Source organism: Eleutherodactylus coqui, chromosome 9 (assembly GCF_035609145.1).
Source record: "Eleutherodactylus coqui strain aEleCoq1 chromosome 9, aEleCoq1.hap1, whole genome shotgun sequence".
Taxonomy (NCBI): Eukaryota; Metazoa; Chordata; class Amphibia; order Anura; family Eleutherodactylidae; genus Eleutherodactylus; species Eleutherodactylus coqui.
Genome location: NC_089845.1, coordinates 94,610,734 through 94,634,029, shown reverse-complemented (window position 1 = coordinate 94,634,029; position 23,296 = coordinate 94,610,734). Strand labels below are relative to the sequence as shown.

Sequence of the window (23,296 nt, the reverse complement as noted above, 5' to 3'; positions counted from 1 at the left end):
TAAATGGATGAGGAAATGCGAATTTTTGCTGCAATTTGATTGCGGCTTTTTCCTAGTAATGTGATTTTCCTAGTAATGTGATTTTCAGCTGCGAGCGTGAAAACGCATTGCTTGTGTGAAGTTCGCCTCGCACTGTGACCCAAGATCGTTGACACAATAAAAGATTGTTTTTTGCTGGTTTCCCTTAGGGACCTTCCACACAGGACAGAATACGGTGCCCCTGAATTCCCCACCAAAATCTGCACTGCTAACTGCGGATTGTGATGAGAATTGCCGGAAGAATTTTCAGTTCTGCATCAAAATTCGCACATCCGCAGTGCAGATTTTGGTTCTGAATATTCCACAAAATGACCTATTCCATAATGCTATTGCGGAATATTCAGTCCTGTATGAAAGGCTTCTTATGGATAATACGTAAATGGTAAAACATTATCACTAGAGATGAGCGAGTATACTCGCTAAGACATATTACTCGAGCGAGTAGTGCCTTAGCCGAGTATCTCCCCGCTCGTCTCTAAAGATTCGGGGGCCGACGGGTGACAGGTGAGTTGCGGCGGGGAGCGGGGGGGGGGGGGGGGGAGCGAGCGGGAGAGAGGGAGAGGGAGATCTCCCCTCCGTTCCACCCCGCTCTCCCCCGCCGCACCCCGCCCCCCGCCAGCCCTTGAATCTTTAGAGACGAGCGGGGAGATACTCGGCTAAGGCACTACTCGCGCGAGTAGTTAGCCTTAATGAGTATACCTGCTCATCTCTAATTATCATTAAAGTCACAACTCACTCAGATTTAGAAATCTACTAATTGGTGCATCAGAAACAGTTTTTTGCTTGTCATACAAACACCAGACTGTGGCTGCTTCCGATTTGTCATTGGCTGAGTAATCCTCCTTTAATTCTAACACAAATGGCTTGTCAGACTAGACAAGAAATAAATAGATGAAGATAAATTGTTTGGAACAAAGCTATTGCATTAAGATGGAACTCCAAAGATGTGTCACAGAGAGCTACAAAGAAATCTATAACAATTTGTTTCCTGCGAGGAAGGAAACATTTAAATGAATTAAAATTACAGAATCCCAAAAGTAATTAAATAAAGAAAGCATGTTTGGAAAAGCACACTTCCAAACACTAGCAAAATGATTCCATTTCATTGCAATTATACCCAGACAATTTCACAATTTCTGAGCTGTGGGCATGGAGGCTGCACACAGCCCATAGATACCCTACGGGTTAGTACTGCATGTGCCATCTCACGGTATATTCAGATGTAGCAGATACATCTACATTGCATATTTCCCCCATTGGTTTGTGTATGGAAAACTTGCAGTAGCAGCAAAGTGGATAAGATTTAGGAAGTCTCATCCACATGCTATGGATAAAAACTGCAACTACATTATATTTGCCGATTGCTTGCAGATTTGTTTCAGATTTTCCCAATTGAGTTCAATAGAAAAACTGGAATCTGCAAGAAATTCAATTTGTTCTGCATTTTGCAGTTTATTATCCAAGGATCCACAGCAAAATCAGCAGATAGGGACACAAATACTCCAATACTCAACTTCTGCATCTTTTGTCTGCCTTTGTGCTGGTCGATACATCCTGGCTTCCAAAAGTGATATGTTGTATAGACATGTGACCACTGCATCCAGTCCCATTGGTCGAGACGTATCACTGGAGGCTAAGAGAGCCCATAGGGGGAGCAAGCAGGACACTACAAAGCAGGGAGAAGATGCAAAAGGTGAGTATTCTTGGTATTTTTGGTCCAGATCTGCAACATCAAATCCACAAGCATGTATTAATGTACTATACCCTTATAATGCCTCTATACAGCACCGCTTTGGGCATTGGATGTAGGAAAGATTATGTCTCTTATAGGGCAATTTAATTTGCTCCATAAGGATCTCTACGGCTCGTAATTTACAGCTGTGTACAGAAAACCTTATATGCAGATGTACATGCTAAATTCATCTATTTGTGGTGATCCAGTAGTTGTGATGCGATTTGCTCCCCGCTGAAGATTTTGCTAGCCTGTTGTATACTATGGTGACTTGTGAGCAGTTATAGTCCTTAAAAAGCAACTACCACCACAAAGTCCACATCTAATTTTAGTGTAATAATCCACCAGACATTCATTTTTATAGCAGAAGAGTCAAGAGTGATTCTTTAGAGTTGGGTCATACAAGCCATAAGTTTGAGATAGCCAGTAAAAGCCCTTGCCATATAACCAGGCCTTATCATTTTAATGTTTCCATTTTACTACAAGCAGTAAAACAAGATGGTACTTGTACTTGTCTATCATGTAATTGCTTGTCTACTACCCTGTTTCCCTGAACATAAGAGATACCTTGAAAATAAGACATAGCATGATTTTCCAGAATTTTTGAGGATGCAAAATGATTTTTCAGGCTTTTTGAGGATGCTTGAAATATAAGCCCTACTCCAAAATTAGGCCCTGCTAACAGTTAAAGGGGTTGTCTCGCGGCAAACATCAAAATTTTACATTACCCCATTCCCCCTGTCACCCCCCTGGCATAAAATAGCAATTTAAAGCGGTTTTTAAACCGCTTGCTACTCATCGATCCGACGAAATATGGAGTTATAAAAATCTTCTCCCAAAGATGGCCGCCGGTCCTTTCCCAGGGATGCACTGCGGTTTTCTCCCATGGTGCACTGCAGGTTTTCTCCCATGGTGCACCATGGACTCTGTGCGTTCCATTGCCGATTCCAGCCTCCTGATTGGCTGGAATCGACACACGTGACGGGGCGGAGCTACGATGACGACGCGGTGACCAGCTCTCCGGCACGAGTGGCCCCATTCACCAGCCAAAAGCACGGACTGCGCAAGCGCGTCTAAAAACGCCAGAAGACATCAGAATTACACGGATCCATGGCGACGGGGACGCTAGCAGCGGAGCAGGTAAGTGAATAACTTCTGTATGGCTCATATTTAATGCACGATGTATATTACAAAGTGCATTAATATGGCCATACAGAAGTGTATAACCCCACTTGCTGCCGCGAGACAACCCCTTTAATTAAAAAAGTCAATTTAAATAGTGTCCAGGCAGCTATACATGTAAAAAAAGTTAAAACCTTTTTGAACAAAAATTAATATAAGACACTGTCTTATTTTCGGGGAAACACGGTAGATGTTTCTACAGGTGTAAAGGGCAATTTTTCATTTTTTATACGGATGGCATGACAAAATAAAAACTGACCAGAACAAAAATAATTTATCATTACTTTAAAAAAGTTAATTAAAACGGAGAGATGAATACTCAGTCAACGGCTATCTATTAAGTTATAAAGCAGGTCTAAAGCAAGAACAGGTACACATACACATAGGTATGTATTATATAGTAAAATGAAAACAGATCTCTCTGTCCTAATCCTTTTTCAGGATTAAAACTAGGTCAAATCAGGATTATCATAATGAAAAAGGAACATATAAAACCAACACTTCCCTTATAACACATAAGACCATACAACAAAAAGACGAAAGATTGTTTTCCTAATAATTTTTAATGTCTAGTATTTTATTTTGTTATTTTATTATTACCATTATGACATGGGTGTACTTTAGGCATGAAATGCAGGCTGTTGTGAAAGAACAACTCCAAATGTATAGCATAAAAATCCATCATCTACCTGAAAAAAATCTTCTTTAGCAATTTAATCTATAAAATAAGTCACATGACACACATAACAAGGCATCACGTTCTATGGGCCATCTGACTGATTTTATGGATTAAATTAAAAAACAATATTTTTTAAGGAAAGGCTGAATTTTTATGCTATACATTTAGAGTTGTTCCTGATCTAGTAGTCCACTTGGTATCTGTGCACTTCTGAAGCATCTTCAGCTACTGTATGTGTCATTAGAAAATGGGCGAGCTGACTTTTCATCTTTTGTATTTTGAAAGGACCCCAGCAATGTACATACAATACAACAGTGTCAGGGGCATAACCATAGGGGATGCATGGGACGTGGTTGCACTCGGGCCCAGGAGCCTTAGGGGCCCATAAGTCCTCTCTTCTCCATATGGGGAGCCCAGTGCTATGAATAAACTATTATAGTTGGGGGCCCTGTTACAGATTGCGCATTGGGGCCCAGAAGCTTCAAGTTATGCCTCCGGATAGAGACATTCTCTTCAACTTCAGAATTCTATTATAGGGTATATACTGAATATGTGAAGTTTACTTTAACTTGGATCTCGTTGGACCTAAATCCATATTTAAACCTTCTACCTAACCATCAATGACTTTATGTACATTGGAGCACAATATTTTATCACTAGTGCTTTGCTAGAATTCTAGTGTAAATTGCAGCATCTTTGGTAAAAATCAATTTTGAAACATTTGCTATTGATTTGTGCCAAAAAGAAAAAAAAAAGATGTCTTATCTCCTACTTCACTTTTTCAATGTGTCTACAATGATTGGAGTGAGTTTTTAGAGACATTTATGCAAATAAGAGAGATGGAATAATATCTCCACAGTGCCACCTTTTGGAAGGCAGCATTCCTTCAAGCCAAAGTTAGACTCTTTATACAAGCTTTGAAACAATGACTGGGAATTAAAAGTAAAGTCTGACTCCATGCACAGACAGCTGTTTCAAGGTATTTGTCCTTCATCATTGTACAATAGGAGTCTGGCTTTGCTAGTGAGAGGCCTGGGATGGGGGGTCAGAAACGCTATCTTTCCTCCTTAGAGAGAGCACCTAGATGGTAAGTGAGGCGACTCAAAAGCCCATTCATGTTCCTCTGACTAATATGCAAATAGGGGAGTTGGAATAATATCTCCACAGTGCCACTTATTGGAAGGCAGCATTCCTTGAAGCCAAAGTTAGACTCTTTATACAAGCCTTGCAACAATGACTGGGAATTAAAAGCATTATATAAGGGAATTATTGCATTTCCCTTATTTGCATATTACCCAGAGAATGGCCTTTTGAGTCTCCCCACTCACTGTCTAGGTGCTCTTCATAAGGAGAAGAGAGAGACACTTAAGACATGCAACTTTTTAAAATGTTGCTAAAATTGTCACAATCTCACTCCAGTATCTGGGGGCCATACAAAGTGACTCCACATCTCTAGTGTGCTTGAGAAAGTCGTATTACTGGTGATGAAACACGTTGCACAGGCCCACCAAACAGCTTATCGGCGAGGATTGTCCTGGGTGGCAGACCCCTGTTGATTTATTATTGATGGATTACCATGCTAATAGGCCATCAATAGTTTAGAGCTGGACAACATCCTTTAACATGTACATTTTTCTTATGCTGTAATATTACTTTGTACATTATCCCAGAACTGTGATATCACATAATTCTTGTGCTTTGTTTTCACTGAGATTATCCATTTTCTGTGATGGCATCTTTGTGCTATGACATTACTGTGTACATTATCCCATTACTGTGATACCACTGTGAGCGCAAAGGTTTTTTTTCTATTGTTGTATCACATGATTAATGCAATTACAGGAGAAGGCAAGCAGTACAGTGTAGAATCAGACTGCAGACATTACACTGACTTCTAGCAGCTGTTTTTCCTTCTTTGCAGAATTGTTCTCCTGCTTCTGAGGTGACCAATGCCTAGGAGGGGCAAAACAATAGAGTATCACATTGCATCACCTATAATAGAATTAATGATGTCTGTAACACAGTAAAACCACTTGCATCTAAAGCCCCATTTACACGCAAAGATGATCACTCAAATGTTCCAAAGATAGGATGACTGACAGTTTGAACGATCATTTTGCAAAAGCTGCTAATAAGCACTAATGCCCATTAGCAGCTTATTAGCTTCATTTGCATGTAAATGAGCCTCCCTGAGTTGTATGTAGAGAACAGCGGGTGGTCTGTTTTCTGCATACATCCCCTTTGTTCTATCATGAGACTGCAGCTGAAAACAATATTATCAGCGCTCCCGTGGAGAATCACAGCGCGTGGTCCCTGCTATCAGCTCTCAGTCCGAACAATGGATTTTAAACTCAACTAAAAATCTTTGGATGAAAAGCAAACGATGGTAGCATTTACATGCAATGATTATCACTCAAAAGCCATTGTTTGAGCGAATTTTGAGCGATAATCATTGCATGTAAATGGGGTTTAAACCACTTCATGCTGTGGATTCTTCTGAAGTATATATTGCGGATCTGAAAAACCTTTCGATGAGCCCCACTTGACCGTAGTGGTGAATTTACTACCATTGATCACTGTGAATGTCAATCTGATGCTGTAACTTCGAGTTAATTAATTAACCCTTTATTGTGACACTACTATTGGAATCACAGAATCATAGGACCTCACAGTGGCTTGTTGCATATTACACTGTTATGCATTGAAAAACGTCTTTGCAGTATCTAATCTTGCTTAAATATTTGGCTTAATGGATCCCAATAGTGTTGGTGCTCACTTACGATCAGTTCCTCAACAGTCTCTGTTACTATGCTGTTGATATACAGGATATAATGTATAGTTTCAAAACCCTTGAAACATTGTGCTTATGTAAATGATAAACATCACATCCAAAGAGTTTTCCTAGTTTCACTAAATGTGAAAACTCTATCTAAATGATAAAAAAAATATAATTTGTATATAAGGATATTCTGTAGCAGATATGGTAAAATACTGGAAAAGCTCCAAATCCCCAAATTATCTTAATATAAAAATACATTTATGTTAAAGAGTCGTCCAAGATTATAGTAAAGGGTGTGCATTATTTGCATAAACAATATCACTCTTCTCCATGGACTGCGTTATATTTCTGCTCAACACCATTTTACCGAGGACTCTGTAGAAAGTGCATATTAGGGAAGTTAATATACTTACCAATAGCTTTATTCATGAGATAGTCATGTTGTTCCAGTCACCTGTTGTGTCTTGTGACCTGTCCTGTGATTAGTTGAATCCTACAGCGTCTGCTGTCTGAAGTGGAATTAGTTTTCTATATTCACTCTTATGAGAGCCACAAGGTAAGTCTCATAGGAATAACTAGAGCAAGTGAGTTGCGGTCTGCGGTAGGATTCTACTAGTCACAGTGCAGGTTGCATGGGACAAAAGGGAAGTGGAATGGAGCAGGTATCTCATGACTAAAGCAATCATTAAGTAGATAAACTGTCCTAGTATGCACTTTTGTGATGACTACACCCTAGGAAATAATAAAAAGTTTCCCAGGAGTACTCCTTTATAGAGAACCTGTTGTCACCTTTGAACCCCACAAATAACAATATTTTTTAGGGCTTTATGACATAGTCTAAGGGGTGCAAAGGTAAAGACAAGTTTCCTTTAAGACTGGGACTGAGCTGTAATACCAGACACCGCCGGTATTAGTGTAGTATGTCTCCACTGAAGTATGGGTTGGCTGGGCTCACCTACAGGTAATGCCCAGGTCATGCCCAAAGCTGCCAAAATGGGGGAGACATACTACACTAGTACCGCTCAGTACTAGTAGGTGGCTCTCAGCTCTGGCATTACTATAGCCAGGAAGCTCCCAAACACTCATCCCGACCGACTGGTGCCAGAGTGTTAGCCCTCCTCATCCCGACCGGTTCTGGAGTGTCAGCCCTCCGCATCTCGACCTGTACCGGAGTGTCAGCCCTCCTCCTCCCAACTGTTTCTGGAGTGTCAGCCCTCTGCATCCCAACCTGTACAAGAGTGTCAGCCCTCCTCACCGTGCTGTCTGCCTATACCACCTGCTGTCACCAACCCTAGTGATCTCCTGTCTGTGACTTTACTACCTGTGCCCACCTGAGCGGGCGCTGTGCTGCCCAGAGCCGCCACCACTTGTCCCACTGCTTGCTCCCCGGCTGCAGTGATGAGGTTGATCAGGTAGGTGCCGCCTTACACTGTAAGGTGAGCCAACATGTGGGACGGATTCTTGGGGCTGTGATCACTCAGGAATCTGTGAAGGTGTGTGTGCGGAAGCTTTTGGCAGCTTTAGGCATGACCTGGGCGTTACCTGTAGTTGAGCCCGGCCAACCCATACTATACTAATACCGACACAGCCCATGTAATAGAGTGGCTCTGTTTTGGCAGTGAATGTAGACCTTTATTATAATCCTGGACAACTCCATTAATATTTATTAAGTATTTGAATTGTAGCTAGAAGCAATGGAGTATATAGCACAAGGGTGTAGCACCTGTGAATACAATTTAGGCTGAACAAGCACTAAGTTCTCCTGTCCCAAAATGTAGGCATAGCTGTGGGATTCTTCCTCTTTCCCAACTACAGTATCTGCATTCAGAACATTTGTGGTAACTATTCACAGATAGTCTTGCCTTTTGAATAGAGAACTATAGTAAAATTCATGTTTTAAAAATTCTATTTATGAGGTTCAACAGCATGTGATATACTAAAAATACACCATAATAATAGGTCACACTATGAACGTTCAATCCTGGAACACGATGAGACACTTTTATTTTAAAACATTGAATCAATGATATGCATTACTGCCGGCGAATTCACAAGGTTTCCAAAATCAGACCTTTTATTTCTATAAATATATGGAGACCTAAAAAAAGCAACAAAAAAAAACAGCTGCCATCCTAAATCACTGCATGTCCATTTTTGATGCACATTAGGCCAGGTTCACGCGGGCATAAGCGTAAAATGCAGCGGGGTTCCGGCAGCATTTTACAGCTGTGAACCTAACTGCAACCCTGTGTATGGCAGTATATGGCGGTGAAATTGTACTACACATGACCGTGTACTCACGGAGGCTGTCATGCGCAGTACACCTGTTTTTTTTTATATTTCCCGCGCCGTCGCTTAGCAATGGCGTGTATGCCCGCAGCCCATATGCAATGTAATTGCGTATGGGCTGCAAGTATGTACGCGAGACTAGAGAACAATGGCTCTATCTCGTGTATATAAGCGGCAGAATGAAGCATGCTGCATTCTATTTTATGCTCACGAATTACGCAATTCCGTCACACTAATGTGAGTGGAACTGCGTAAGGAAATGTAATTGATTGCTTGCAAGCTACCGCATATCACACAGTTGGACAGAGCCCGTGTATTACGCAATTTTCTGTCACTGCCAGTCACTGCCCTCAATATTGGTACCACTGAGACTTGGGATTGGCTTCAGCTATGATGTGGCTAGACAGATAGAGGTCACAGCCTCGACGGATGCAACAGTCAGAAAAGTGTGTTTATTAGTTTCTCAGCAGTAACTGAGTTTTTAATTTAGTTGTCAGGTAATCCCTTTAAGGCCTAAACTGTCTCCATTCTTAAAGGGATTCAAATCAAGTAAATACATACAGTGCATCCAATCTTATATTTTTTTTTACCATTGAGATCAATCAGTATTAATATATGTTTTATGGTTTTTTTTCAGAAATATTTTCCAACATGAAAGAAAAGTTCATAAATCATTTTACAGGTAAGGGCTGCTGCAAGGTGCACAGAGGGCTGCTTGTAATACCACACTTGTCCTGCAATAGCTACTGCAGGGGAAATGTTCTTTTGCGGTGATATCTGATGATTGCTTAGAATTAGCATTCCCGAACACTTCACGCTTCATTCATCACCAGCTCATCTTCATTTAGAGATGGAACAACTTTTTTTAATATTTTGTGCAAAAAATATTAAACATTTAAAAAAGGTTAGAGTATCCATTTACTTATATTAACAAAGAAATTGCAGAGTATGGAAAGTGACTCTGGCCTCACAATAACCCAGGAATACCTGTAGAAATATACCCGGCATGCACTGACAGAGCCTAGTTATCAATGTCATGCAAGGTGCATTCCTGAAAGGAGTTGGTTGTTCATAAATATATATATATATATATATATATACATATACCGTATATACTCAAGTATAAGCCGAGCTTTTCAGCACATTTATTTATGCTGAAAGAGCCCCCCTCGGCTTATACTCGAGTGAGGTAAAAAAAAACAAAAAACCCTGCAATATTCACCTCCCAGCCTACGTCTGTTTCCCCGGCGCGATGGTCTCCCCGGCGGTGCGGCAAGCTGCTTGAGAATTCTCGCCGCAGTCATCTTCCTGCTCGGCTTTGAATTCCCCCGCCGTTGTGTAAGTAAGCACTGTGATTGGATCGAGCGCCAGCCAGTCACAGCTGGTTCTCAATCATTCACAGTTATTTAGTGAATGACATCACTGAATGGCTGTGATTGGCGCTCGATCTAATCACAGCATTTACTTACACAGCGCTGATGGCGGGGGAATTCAAAGGCGAGCAGGGAGATGACAGCGGGGAGAATTCTCAAGCAGCTTGCCGCACCGCCGGGGAGACCATCGCGCCGCGGACACAGACGCCAGCTGGAAGGTGAATATTGAGGTTTTTTTTACCTAGTATATACTCGAGTATAGCTAGGCTTATAATCGAGTATATAAATATACATATAAATATACATACATATATATATATAAATATACATATATATATATATATATATATATATATATATATATATATATATATATATATATATGCCTGAGGAAGAACCCTAAATAGGTTTGAAAGCTTGCTAGCTTGCTATAACATTATAAACTTTTGTTGGAATTAAAGGTATCATATCTACAAGATTACTTGGTTTCTATTGCTGAGAACAATCACATTTTGCTTTACTGGCTAACACAGGACCAAACATGTTATACATTGGGTAGGCCTAGGATGAAATATCTGGTCTCTCATCTTCATTTGCAGTAAATTCTGTTCTTCCTGAATTAAACTTTTATCAAGGTGGAAAGCAGTCATTACAGTTAAATGAGCTTTTATTTTCAACATTGTATATTTTACAGGGTGGGCCATGGAAAAGTAGCCTGCCACCAGAGTCTTATGAAAACTGTCTAAAAGAAAATCTGTCTCTATGGCCCATAGGAAAAAATCACAGCGGAGCTTTCATTTCTTATACCTCTGAGGTAAAATGAAAGCTGCGTTGTGATTGGTTGCTATGAGCAATAGAGACAGATTTCCTTTAGGACAATTTTCATAAGAGTATGGAGCCGCGGCTACTTTTACGTGGCCCTCCCCGCATTTGCATATACAGAAGTAAAAGAGCTGAACTTGTCATTAAACTCTTTGGGATAAATTCTTCATGCATTATGATGACTCTCTAAGCTATAGTACACGTGATTGTTTGAGTCTTAAAGGGGTTACTTTATGATCATGGAGATCCAACCTCTGGGACTTCCATGATCCCGAGAATGGGGGTCCTCATTGGTCCCCGAGTAAATGGAACGCAGGAGTGCTGCTGCCGCATTCACCTCCATGACAGCGCCGGTGATTTGCAAAGCACTTGAACTCTGTAAACTCTGGTGCTGTAATTGAAGTGAATGGAGTGGTGGCGCAACTGCACAACCTCCACTCCATTAACTCAGGGACCGACCAGACACCCATTCTTGGAATCACCCCCACCAATCATAAAGTTATCGCCTATCCTGTAGATAAAGAATAACTTTATAACTTGGCACAACCCCTTTAATGAATAGCTTTATAAGGCCTCATGTACAATATAGAGTTATGCCATCATACCGTTGGACACTGTACAACAGAGATTTTGTCTTCTAGAAGTAGGGCTTCTAAAAGAGACTATCTCTAGAATAAGATTCCATAAAGAGGCACCATATAGCAGCACATGGAGTTAGGACTCTATTTGTGTCTGGGCTTCAAGTCTTATCCATCTGGATTTGTATTTATGCTCTTTCGATTTTCTCAATTTGCCCCAACTTTCCCTGCTAAAAGAATAACTGTAATGTATGATTGGGAACCTGTTGTCAAGATGTTTAAAGGGGTATTCCAGGCACAGATTAGCATTTTAAAATCTAATGTACATCATCACAATAAGTCATGTTGTAATAGGCTCACTGTACCTGGTCTAGCTAATATCTTCATTATCTATATCACACGACCCTCTCCCTGAAAAATATCTCCACTTCCTCTAACATCTTGTCTGCATTTGCTCCTCCCCCCCGCCCATAGCCTCCAACTTCCTGTGTGCAGTGCATGATGTGAGGACAGGGGAGGAAGTACTGCGCTGTATTACCCATCTGCAGTTCAGAGTGCTGGAGGGGCTGTCTGCTTCAACAGCTTTCTCTGGTTTAGTGGGAAGGAGGTTGGTACCAGTAAATTGTAGGACCTGTGAGCTAGGGGTGGAGCTACAGTGCTGGCCGGTAGATGAGCTCTATGCATGCTGGAAGTTGTAGGTAATAGTCTGTTGTTGTATTTACTATAGAAGTAATGCATGTAAATATAATGGCAGATCAGCGGCTGACGGGAGGGAGAAGAGGGTCCAGAGGGGCAGCTAAAAGGTACAGGTTGCTGCTACTTAGCTGTACCTCCTAGATTTTAGCATTTTCATAGTTTTCATTTTGTGCCCGGAAAACCCCTTTAATCGTTGAAAAAATATGGCTGCTTCTTAGCAAGAATGAACGCCAATGAACACTTGAATTGGGATGTTTATGAAGGTACAGATGCAATCTTATATTGATGATGCATATGAGAGAAATAAACTTCTGGAAAAGCCATTTGCCTGTATATTATGCTAGTAGCACGTAGTTTACAAAGAATAATGATACCGTAAACGTCTCTCTGTGTGTGATCTGGGGATTGAAACCTAGACAACAGCACTGGAAAGTATTAGAATCCCATCAGACATGACTATGTACACGTGAAGCCGTGTGAACTGCATTTTTATGTTCTTTCAGCACTTCCAAATTACTATGCATGGGTAACATAGAAGTATGTTTTCATTTTTCAAATTGCCATGTTTTCGTTATTTCTTTCTCTCAAATGAATTTATCAGTATGCACAAAGAATGAAATGACAGTTCATACATTCCTATGATTCAGGCACCACATTAATTACAAAATGGGGACTTCTAACACGCCATACATTTTTAAGGAAGTGAAAGAAGTTCAAGATTATTTTTGTGAAGGGACGTAATATAGCATTTAAAAATGGGAATACTAAAACCAATGGGTGTCACCAAACAAATGAATGTTGTCAAAAGTAATAAAGTTATACTATCATTGTGGCTAAAGACCCATTTACACGTAATGATTATCGCCTAAAATACGTTCAAACAACTTAAAATGACTGATAATCGTTACATGTAAACGCGGGCATCAGGCACTTTTCACTTGAACAATGATTTTAAAGTGAACTTAAAATCCATCGTTCAGCTAGTGAGAGATAAAGTATCTCTCACTAGACCGTATGCTGTTATCTCGACGTGAGGCGGCAGATAACATTGTAATCTGCTGTCAGCCACAAAGAGAATAATGCAGCTGTGTTCACGGCTGGGTGTGTGATTAATCACATGCTGGGCTCTGCAAACAGCTAGTGGATGCCCTTTACATGCAGATGAAGATGAAAAAAAGTGTTAATGGCTATTAATGGCCATTAACACTTAATGCAAATAGATTGCAAAATCTTTCAATTTTTCAGTTGTTTGACAGATCATCTTGGCATGTAAATGGACCTTTACTGTAACTCCTGTCAATAGCACACTAACTATGCATTGTTTAGCTAAATCTGTGGTCAATACCAGCTTAAGGTACAGTAGCTCCTCCTACTGATTGCTTCTATCACATTAAACATGGTGTCTAATCTGCAAGCGGCATCTTATAGAGCAGGAACTGAGAAGATTGATATATAGTTTTCTAGGAAAAGATTCAGTAATAATTGCATTTTATTGTCTGAAATCCCAGCTCATTCTATACCTAGGAGTTTAGTGGGAGGTCCTATTTAGTGATTGACTGCTGTCTCTACTTTAGTGTGCATACAGAGATAACTTTCCATCACTGGACACCTAAGTATATGATGAGCTGGAATATGCAATCAATAAAATGCAATTAATACTGAATATTTTCCACAAAAATGTAATAAGTATATTTCAACCCTCTTAGCTTCCCTTAAATGCTGCTTGCAGATTAGACTCCATGTTCAACACAATGTGTGTTAGGAGTCCAATTTGCAGTCCTACAAGTGATGGAAAGTTACCTCTGTATGCACAATAACATGGAGATAGCTGTCAATCACTAAATAGAACCTCGTGTGTATAGAGTGAGCAGGAATTTCATTAATATAAATAATATATACAACACTACTGAACGTTTTCCCAGAGAGCTATATATCAGTCTAATTAGCTCCTCCTGCTCTATAATATGCTTCTCATTGATTGTACAACATTTTGAAGCTGACAGGGTCCCTTTAAGCAATTTAGAAAACAGAGCTTTACTATATAGATATGGAATTAATCAGTAGGGAATGTTGGCAGACATAAGCTTTAATAAAGGTTTTGTACATTTAGTGGGCAAGTGGGGTGCCTTCTGAGTTTTGCTATGTTGGCCCTATGATTGTTGTTCCAGCTCCTGATCAAAGCTTAGTTGTAACCATAGCAATGCCATAATAGCAAACCATCCAAACTTTTAATTAATAGTTGTTTAAATGTGTTTTCATTACAGCAGGTCCAGTAGTAGTCTCAGCGGAATGCAGCAAGCAATTCAATCGACTCTATCACAACACACAAGACTGTTCAACACCAGCTAGTAAGTAGATGGACTAATATTAACTAAATGTACAGTCTAACAAATGAATTGTACTTTAGATGACTAGTAATCACTACAAAACTGTAACAAGGACATCCATTGTGCATTGTAAGTGCCATTCACATCTGGGGCCACAGCCTAGACACGAGGCAGCAAGTGGATTGGAGACTCAGATTCTCTATGGATAATGCAGATAAGGTTCTCGTTTGAATGAGCGAATGACGTCACCGCCAAGACGTTTGTACTTATGCAGTCTTTTTAGGCAGGCAAATGCATCGTTGGTTTGTTCAAATGAGAATCGGTCAGAATCATTCATCTCCTCTGTAAGCGAATAAGAGGGACTGAATGATTGCTGTTTAGAACAAACAATAAGACAACAATAAGAAAGACTTTGGCAGCATCCAGGGTGCAAATTGATATCCAAAGTTTTATTCCCCCATCACTGTGATGGGGGAATAAAACTTTGGATATCAATTTGCACCCTGGATGCTGCCGAAGTCTTTCTTATTGCTGCATGTATTTTTGGTGATCAGGATTCAATCATCTGTCTCTTTGGCTACTGCATAATCGATGCCCAACCCCTGGAGGGATATACAATTTGTGCTGCTGGCGACTTGCTTTCTCTGCAATAAGCCAACAATGATTTTTATGCTTTGTGACAACACGGGGGTTAAATATCACGCCAAACGGTCACTTTCCTTCTTTTCTTTTATTTATTCACGTAAACTTTAACCAACACAAAGATGACTGGGTCTTCAGGGGTAATATAATCAATACTTGAAACAACAAAGTCTCTGATAGCTTTAACCATTTACAGTCCGTAGGCAAAGCAAGTACATCCTCCGCTGAGGCAGCAATACAAGTCCATAGGTTCTGCACAGACATGTGGGTATCCAGGGCGCAGCTGGTCCTCAGTCTTTAGTGCCTTCAGTCTCTTCAGACTCTAGTCCAAGGCAGGCGTTCCCCAGGAATCCTGCTACCTCTTGCTGCGCCTTGTCCACAGCGCCTCTCCGCTCACAAAGGGAATCACTGCAGCCTGGATCTCCCAAACACACACCTCTCCTAGGTGTTGAGGCGAGGGGCGTCTCCCTGTCCACCTCTGGCCTTCTCAGCCACACACTGGGCCTGGCAGCCCCAGCTCCACTGAGCTGTGTCTCTTGGCTCTCTCAGCCACGCACTGGGCCTGGCAGCCCCAGTCCCAGTGAGCTGTGTCTCTTGGCTCTCTCAGCCACACACTCTCTTTCACTTCAGCAGGAACCATCCTTTTTATACCACTGACCACACCTGTGGGGGTTTTCCCTCTTGCTTCAGGCCCCAGATAGATTATCTGTTGCCCCCTACAGGCCATCTTCTGTAGCACAGGCCTACAGCTTGTATAAAATGAACGATGAAAGAAAAGCGAACGAGTCTCATTTGTTGTTTAGTCATTGGCTTGCATTTAGACAAAACGATTGTCGTTCATTTTCGCTTGTTTGAACAATTTTTTGAATGATTACACTATGTAAAAAAAAAATAAATTTTGTAACAGAAAGTAATTAATATGTTTCTGTGAAATTAAAACATGCTAATTACACCGGTAAAACTGAATAATAGCAGCGCATCTCATTTTCAAGTTACTTAACCCCTTTGTGACCAAGTATTTGTTTCGTTTGAAGAAATCGTAACTCCTTTATTTATCCATCGACATTGCTGCATGAGGGATCGTTTTTGGCGGGACAAGTTGTATTTTTCAATGGTGCTATTTAAAGGGGTTGTCTCGCGAAATCAAGTCGGGTTATACACTTCTGTATGGCCATATTAATGCACTTTGTAATGTACATAGTGCATTAATTATGAGCCATACAGAAGTTATTCACTTACCTGCTCCGTTGCTAGCGTCCTCGTCTCCATGGTTCCGTCTAAATTCGCTGGCGGCTTGCTTTTTTAGACGCGCTTGCGCAGTCCGGTCTTCTGCTCTCAGCACGAGCCGCTTCAGCCTGCTAGCCGCTACAGCTCTTCTGCGCATGCGCAGACGAGCTGTCACTTCTCGGGAGCACGCTGGAGCGGCCATTCTGCTACCATCCTCTGTTAGAGGAAGGTGCAGAAACTGGAGCCGCCCAGCCGCCCCGAGAAGCCGCCCAGCTGTTCCGCCGTCCTGCCGCCCTGGTAAGTGATGGGGGTCTGCCGCTGGGCCGGGGGGGCTGCCGCTGGGCCGGGGGGGCTGCCGCTGGGCTGGGGGGGGCTGCCGATGGGCCCTGGGGGGCTGCCGCTGGGCCGGGGGGGCTGCCGCTGGGCTGGAGGGCTGCCGCTGGGCTGGCGGGGCTGCCGCTGGGCCAGGGGGGCCTTCGTCTGTTGTCAGGGGTCTAGCGCCGGTTACCTGCTGCCTGGCGGTGGGTGACTGTGTGCCGTGGTTGGCCGCGTTCAATCCTGGGGTCCGGTCGGCGGCTGCGGGGCGTCTGGTTGTCAGGGAGACACAGCTGGTAGCGTCTCGGGAGCGCACACGTTGGGCTACAGCAAGCGACGGGAAAAAAGCCGGCGGCCATCTTGGGAAAATTTTTATAAGTTGCTGAAACGCTGGAACTGTAAGTACAAACCAGCTAGAAAAGTCATTTACAGGGGGGCTTAGTAATGTATGCTTAATTAGGGGGGCTGGGCAAAAAAAAAAAATTCACTGCTTCCTCGAGACAACCCCTTTAATGTACCATATAATGTACGTAAAAAGTTCTAAGTGGGGTTAAAATGAAGAAAAAATGAAATTCTGCCATCTATTGGTGCGTCTTGTTTCTACGGTGCACAAACTGCAACAAAAATGACACAATAACATTATTCTATGGGTCATTATGATTACTACGATACCAAACTTATGTTGTTTTTTTTGCTGTACTACTTTTATTTTTTTCAAAGACATTCAATTTTTTAAAAATTATTTTCTGCCACCATCTTCTGCAGAACGTCCTGTAGTTTGTGTTAGTACTAATTTTTGAATACATACAACTTTTGATCACTTTTTTTTGCATTTTTACCTGGAGACAGAATGACCAAAAAAGCGCATTTCTGGCATCCTTAATTTTTTCTTCAGACGAAGTTCACCATGTGGGGTAGATAATGCATTACTTTGATAGATCTTACTTTTACAGACACAGCGATGCTAAACATGTGTTTTTGTTTTATGATTTGATTATTTTATTTAGCCTAACCAATGACCTGTAAAAACACAGTTCATTAATTACAACTTACTGGTGGATGATCCACAGCATTTACGCCACGTGAAAACATACCCTATATGTTACATAAAGCTACCCTTATAGTGTTCAGTCAGCACGCAGTATGTAACAGTGATTGCAGAATAGCTACGCAATCACATTTGTTATACTTTTTATTAAGCAAGGTTAATGGCGAGCCTGCTGGATTAATAGAGGGGGATAATGACCTCACGTGATCCAGACTCTATGCTTCTCTTAATACATCCCAGAATTGTGTTTGACTTTTTGGCTGCTGCATCACATTGTTGACTGTGATCTATTAGTATACCCAAGTCTTTTTCACATGTGCTGCTTAGCCCAATTCCTCCCATTATGTATGTGCTATTGTCATTTTTCTTGCCCAGATGTAGGACTTTGCATTTCTCCTTGTTAAATACCATTCTGTTAGTCGCCGCCCACTGTTCCAGCTTTTCTAGATCTTTTTGAATACTCTCTCTTCCCTAGTGTTAGCTATCCCTCCTAACTTTGTGTCGTTGGCAAATTTGACCAGTTTCCTATTAATTCCCTCCTCCAGATCATTTATAAAAATGTTGACCAACACTGGGCCTAGGACAGAGGCATGTGGTACCCCACTTGATACTTTTTTCCGCTTGGATGTGCAGCCATTTATGACCACTCTTTAAGTACGATAACCCAACCAGTTGTTAATCAACCTAACAGTTGCAATCCCATATCAATCTCAAATTTGGACAAATTTCCTATAGTTATGGTTTTATAGTTACTGTTTTGAAAATGTTGTTTCATATATATTTATATATGTATTTATGTTTTTTTTTCTTTATACAGATTTCAGGAGATGTGCAAGGCTGCTAACACAGTTGGCTAAGAGCCGGTTATGCTCTCAACCTAGAACATTTGATGTTGTAAGTACATGTGCATTGTTTTTTTGTGTGTGTACTATGATATGATATGACATTATGATACACTTAACTGGACCTAAGATCTAATGCACATGTGTCAAACACAAGGCCCGCGGGCCGAATCCGGCCCGCTGCCTCATGTTATGTGGCCCGCGGCATGCCGACGGCCGCTCACCACTGTAGTGATTACCAGCTGCGGTGCCCCAGCTCCCCACTTGTAATCACACTGACAGCGCTGATCCTAGCGCACACTCTGACATCAGAATCCTTCTCCCCAGTCCCCTGCTCTTCAGTTCCGCAGGAGAGGACTCAGGGAGGAAGCGTGCCGTGCTGCACACTGTGCACCTGGGCGCATAGGAACTTTTTCCACAAGACTTTTGCACTATTGAGTAATTCCAGCAACGTGATTGGTTGTCTGGGTTGGCTGATTCACAGTGATTGGTTCTTTGGGTTCGCTGATTCACCAAGCAACCAATCAGGTTGCTGGAATTGCTCAATAGTGCAGAAGTCTTGTGGAAAAAGATAATATGCCACCCGGGCTCAGCACGATCCGAGGAGGAGCGGCGCTGACAGCAAGGAGGAGGTAAGCATATGGCTGGGGAAGGGGGAAGTCAGTATTGCTGCTGGGGGTGGGGGGTTAATATTGTTGTTGCTGGGAGGAGGTTAATATTGCTGATTGCTGCCGGGGGTGAGAGGGTTAATATTGCTGGTGTGTTGGGGGGGGGGGGGGTATTTTGCTGCTGGGAGGGGGTTAATATTGCTGTGGGGGTGGGGTGGTAATATTGCTGGCGGGGGTGGGGGTTAATATTGCTGCTGGGTGGGGGTTAATATTTCTGCGGGGGGGAGGGGTTAATATTGCTGGGAGGGTTAATATTGTTGCTGGGTGTGGGGGAATAATATTGTTGCTGGCAGGGGGTTAATATTGCTGCCGGGTTGGGAAGGGGACGGGGGGGGGGGGGGGTTAATATTGCTGCTGGGAGAGGGTTAATATTGCTGTGGGGGTGGGGTGGTAATATTGCTGGTGGGGGTTAATATTGCTGCTGGGTGGGTGGGAGTTAATACTGTTGCTGGTAGGGAGTTAATATTGGTGCGGGGGGAAGGGGTTAATATTGCTGGTGGGTGGGGAGGTTATATTGCTGCTGGGAGGAGGTTAATATTACTGTGGGGGTCGCTATTACTACTGGGGCCACTGTGGGGTACCCTGTTACTACTGGGGCCACTGTGGGGGTCAATATTTTTACTGGGGCCACTATGAGAGTCACTATGACTACTGTGACCACTGTAGGGGTCACTATTACTACTGGGGCCACTATAGGGGTCACTATTACTACTGCAACCACTATAGGGGTCACTTATCACTGCGACCACTATAGGGGTCACTATGACTACTGCGACCACTATAGGGGTCACTATGACTACTGCAACTACTATAGGGGTCACTATGACTACTGCGACCACTATAGGGGTCACTTATCACTGCGACCACTATAGGGGTCACTATGACTACTGCAACCACTATAGGGGTCACTTATCACTGCGACCACTATAGGGGTCACTATGACTACTGCGACCACTATAGGGGTCACTATGACTACTGCAACCACTATAGGGGTCACTTATCACTGCGACCACTATAGGGGTCACTATGACTACTGCGACCACTATAGGGGTCACTATTAGGGTTCGTTCACACGGACGTAATTGCATTTCGGTCGCACAAATGCGCTACATATTTGCGCAATCGAAAATCGCTTATACCTACGTATTTGGGCATGCAGAAAAGAACGCAGACGGGCCCACTGAGATGGTGCGCTAATATGCAGTGAATACATCGGTTTCCTGCGCGGCCCATTCACTTCAATGGCCTATCGTGGTGCGTAGTACGCAACAAAATAGGTCCTGCTGTGTGACAATATACATCATGTGAATGAAATCACTGAAACCAATGGCTTCTATTCACTGCATATTATGTACGCAAATACGCTGGTGTGAACGAGCCCTCACTATACTGTCTTACCATCGGCCCTTTGAAGGTCACCATAAGCCCGATGTGGCCCTCGGTGAAAATGAGTTTGACACCCCTGATCTAATGTAATAAAATCATAAGTAGGCAACATAGATGCAAAGATGAAATTCCATTTGCATTGCAAGGTGACTCTAAATTGAGTGTAACATTAATTCTAGTTCAATTTGTATACAGCATGTATACTAGCTAGTCATGTGATGCTGTGCTTATGTATCATGGGATTGATAGCACAGAATAAAGTTATAGATAGCAGGGAGAGATAAAAAATCAATATGGTGTCTGATAAGTATCAGACAGGAGGCTGCCCCACATGAAAGTCACTGCAATATACAAAGGAGCCATTCAGAGTGTGACAGGAAATCAGATGGGGGGGGGGGGGGGGAGAGGTAAATGTTTTCACCTCAGTGCTTCTTTAAAGTATGTTTACTCAGGAAAGAGAGAGTAATGGCATAATATTTCATAACTAGGTCTAAATCTGATGTGATATTGTGCACTACATTTTACAGCATTTTAAAGGTCTTCACACAATCACGTTAGTAAATCTGTCCCAATGTATGCAAAAAAATGTTCCTTTTGTATTCTAGTCCATTTCTAAAAATTTCGAAATTAAAAAAAGTAAGAAAAAATACCTGACACATAATACCTTTATTTATTACTTATTGTGATGTACTCAACTGTATTTTTTTTTCATTGTAGATCTGACCTACTAAAACAGAACTCTGATTTGCCAAGAATGTGCCTTGAAATCGGACGTCTATACCATGATGATCTGAGTTACTGTTTTCTCATTAAAAGCATCTGTTTCTTTCATTTGAACATTCCATAGTCATGTGAATAAAATGTTTTTTTATCACACTGCCCAGGGCCGAAAAGAAATTTACCTATTTATTTAAATACTTTGTATATAATATTTACTAATGATATACTAAATATATATTATAACCACTTGCAGAGTCTGTTTTTCTTTTTTTTTGTATTTGCTATTTAACATTTTCCATTGTTATTGAATATGTTGCTCAGGCTCAAATATTTTTTTTTTATTTGCACTACCTTGAAGGAAAAAAAAAAAAAATTATATATATATAGTATGTGGCTAAGCTTTAAAGGAGAACTGATAATGTTAAATAAATCTTTTGCAGAATATTGCACATCAGATTAATCACACAATGTATTAGTAAATATGGAACATCTGAAAATAAAGTTATAGTATATGACTGGAAGCTGCAATGCAGTTTACACTGAAACTGTGTACAAGTGTCTAGTTGTTTTACTTTGCAAATTCTATTTCAATCAGTGATTAAATAGTGACTAATTCATGGGACCTTAATAGGCAATGGATTATAAAATTCCTTTCATTCCTAGATGGTCATACGAATGAACGTGCAATTTACTTTTGAGGATTGAGAACATCTAGAAAGACAGGCATGGTATAATACTTTTTTTTAAACAATCTTTTTTTTTTTTTTAATTAAGAAAGAATGTTACAAAGCAAACAGATCTGCAATGTACAACTGGGCAGATTGATCAACTGTGAATATACAGTCTGACCTCTACTAACGTTGGTAATCTGTCCGAAAGCAATCGGCTTTACCTGAAACCGTTGCTACTCAAGGTAATTATTTCCATAGGAACCAATGTAAATCCAATTAATTCGTTCTAGACATTCCAAAAAGCACACCAAACTACACTTAATGGAGAACAAATATGGTCTTTAATACCAAAAACAATAACAGTAATAAATGAATATAAGGCCTCGTTCACACGAGCGACATGGCATTGCTGTGAAAAACTCACAGCGATATCACATCGCTGGACCGTGCGATATTGCTGTGGTTTCTCGCAGTGATACAGCGACTTTGTACCGCTACAAAGTCACATGTGGTGCTACAAAGTCACATGTGGTGCTACAAAGTTGTGCGACTTTGTAGCACCACATGTGAGGATTTTCAGGGGGGGCGCGTTAAAATATAAGCCCTACCCTGAAAATAAGCTGTAGCTGAAGAAAAAAATAAGTATACATCACCTCTCCCACGCTGTCCGGAGCACCTGTGCAGCTTCTTCTCGGTCCCCGACACTGTTTCTCTTCATCATCTTCTGGACGGGGATTGAAAACTCCCGCCTCCTGAAAGCTCTGGCTGTGATTGGCTTCTTCTTCTCGGTGCAGCTTCTTCTCGGTCCCCGGCACTGTTTCTCTTCATCATCTTCTGGACGGGGATTGAAAACTCCCGCCTCCTGAAAGCTCTGGCTGTGATTGGCTGACGCTTAGCCAATCACAGCCAGTGCTTCCAGAAGGCGGGGATTCTTCACACATGTTACTGTGTGTTATTTGTGGTGTTACATAGGACTGCAGGTCACATTTACTACATCATCTGTTCTCAGCGTTATCACTGTGCTGTTACATAGGACTGCGGATGAAATAATTATCTGTCCTCAACGTTATCACTGTGTTCTCTGTGCTATTACATTGGAGTACAATTGTACAGTGCTGTACTGTACTAGTGTATTACCTGTCACCGATGATGGAGAAGGGTGTGTTGGATTAGCAGTAGGAAGAGGATGAGGAGACGCCGAGCAGGAGATCACGTGGGTTCAGCAGCAGCGTTATGTGGGCCGGCACATGCCGCTGTTATCAGAGGAAACCAATCTTACTA

The 23,296-nt window shown here is 41.7% G+C and overlaps 1 protein-coding gene across 2 annotated transcripts in view; it reads left to right on the top strand.

Annotated features, from left to right (window-relative positions):
* Window positions 1–21,595, top strand: part of ALKAL1 (ALK and LTK ligand 1) — a 101,149-nt gene extending 79,554 nt beyond the window's left edge. For both annotated transcript variants that reach the window (XM_066578983.1, XM_066578982.1), the window contains 4 exons: window positions 9,338–9,382; window positions 14,434–14,517; window positions 18,546–18,622; window positions 21,342–21,595. In XM_066578983.1, the coding sequence (XP_066435080.1) occupies window positions 9,338–9,382; window positions 14,434–14,517; window positions 18,546–18,622; window positions 21,342–21,347 (212 nt within the window). In that variant the 3' untranslated portion in view covers window positions 21,348–21,595. The remainder of the gene's footprint in view (window positions 1–9,337; window positions 9,383–14,433; window positions 14,518–18,545; window positions 18,623–21,341) is intronic.
* The last annotated feature ends 1,701 nt before the right edge of the window (window positions 21,596–23,296 follow it).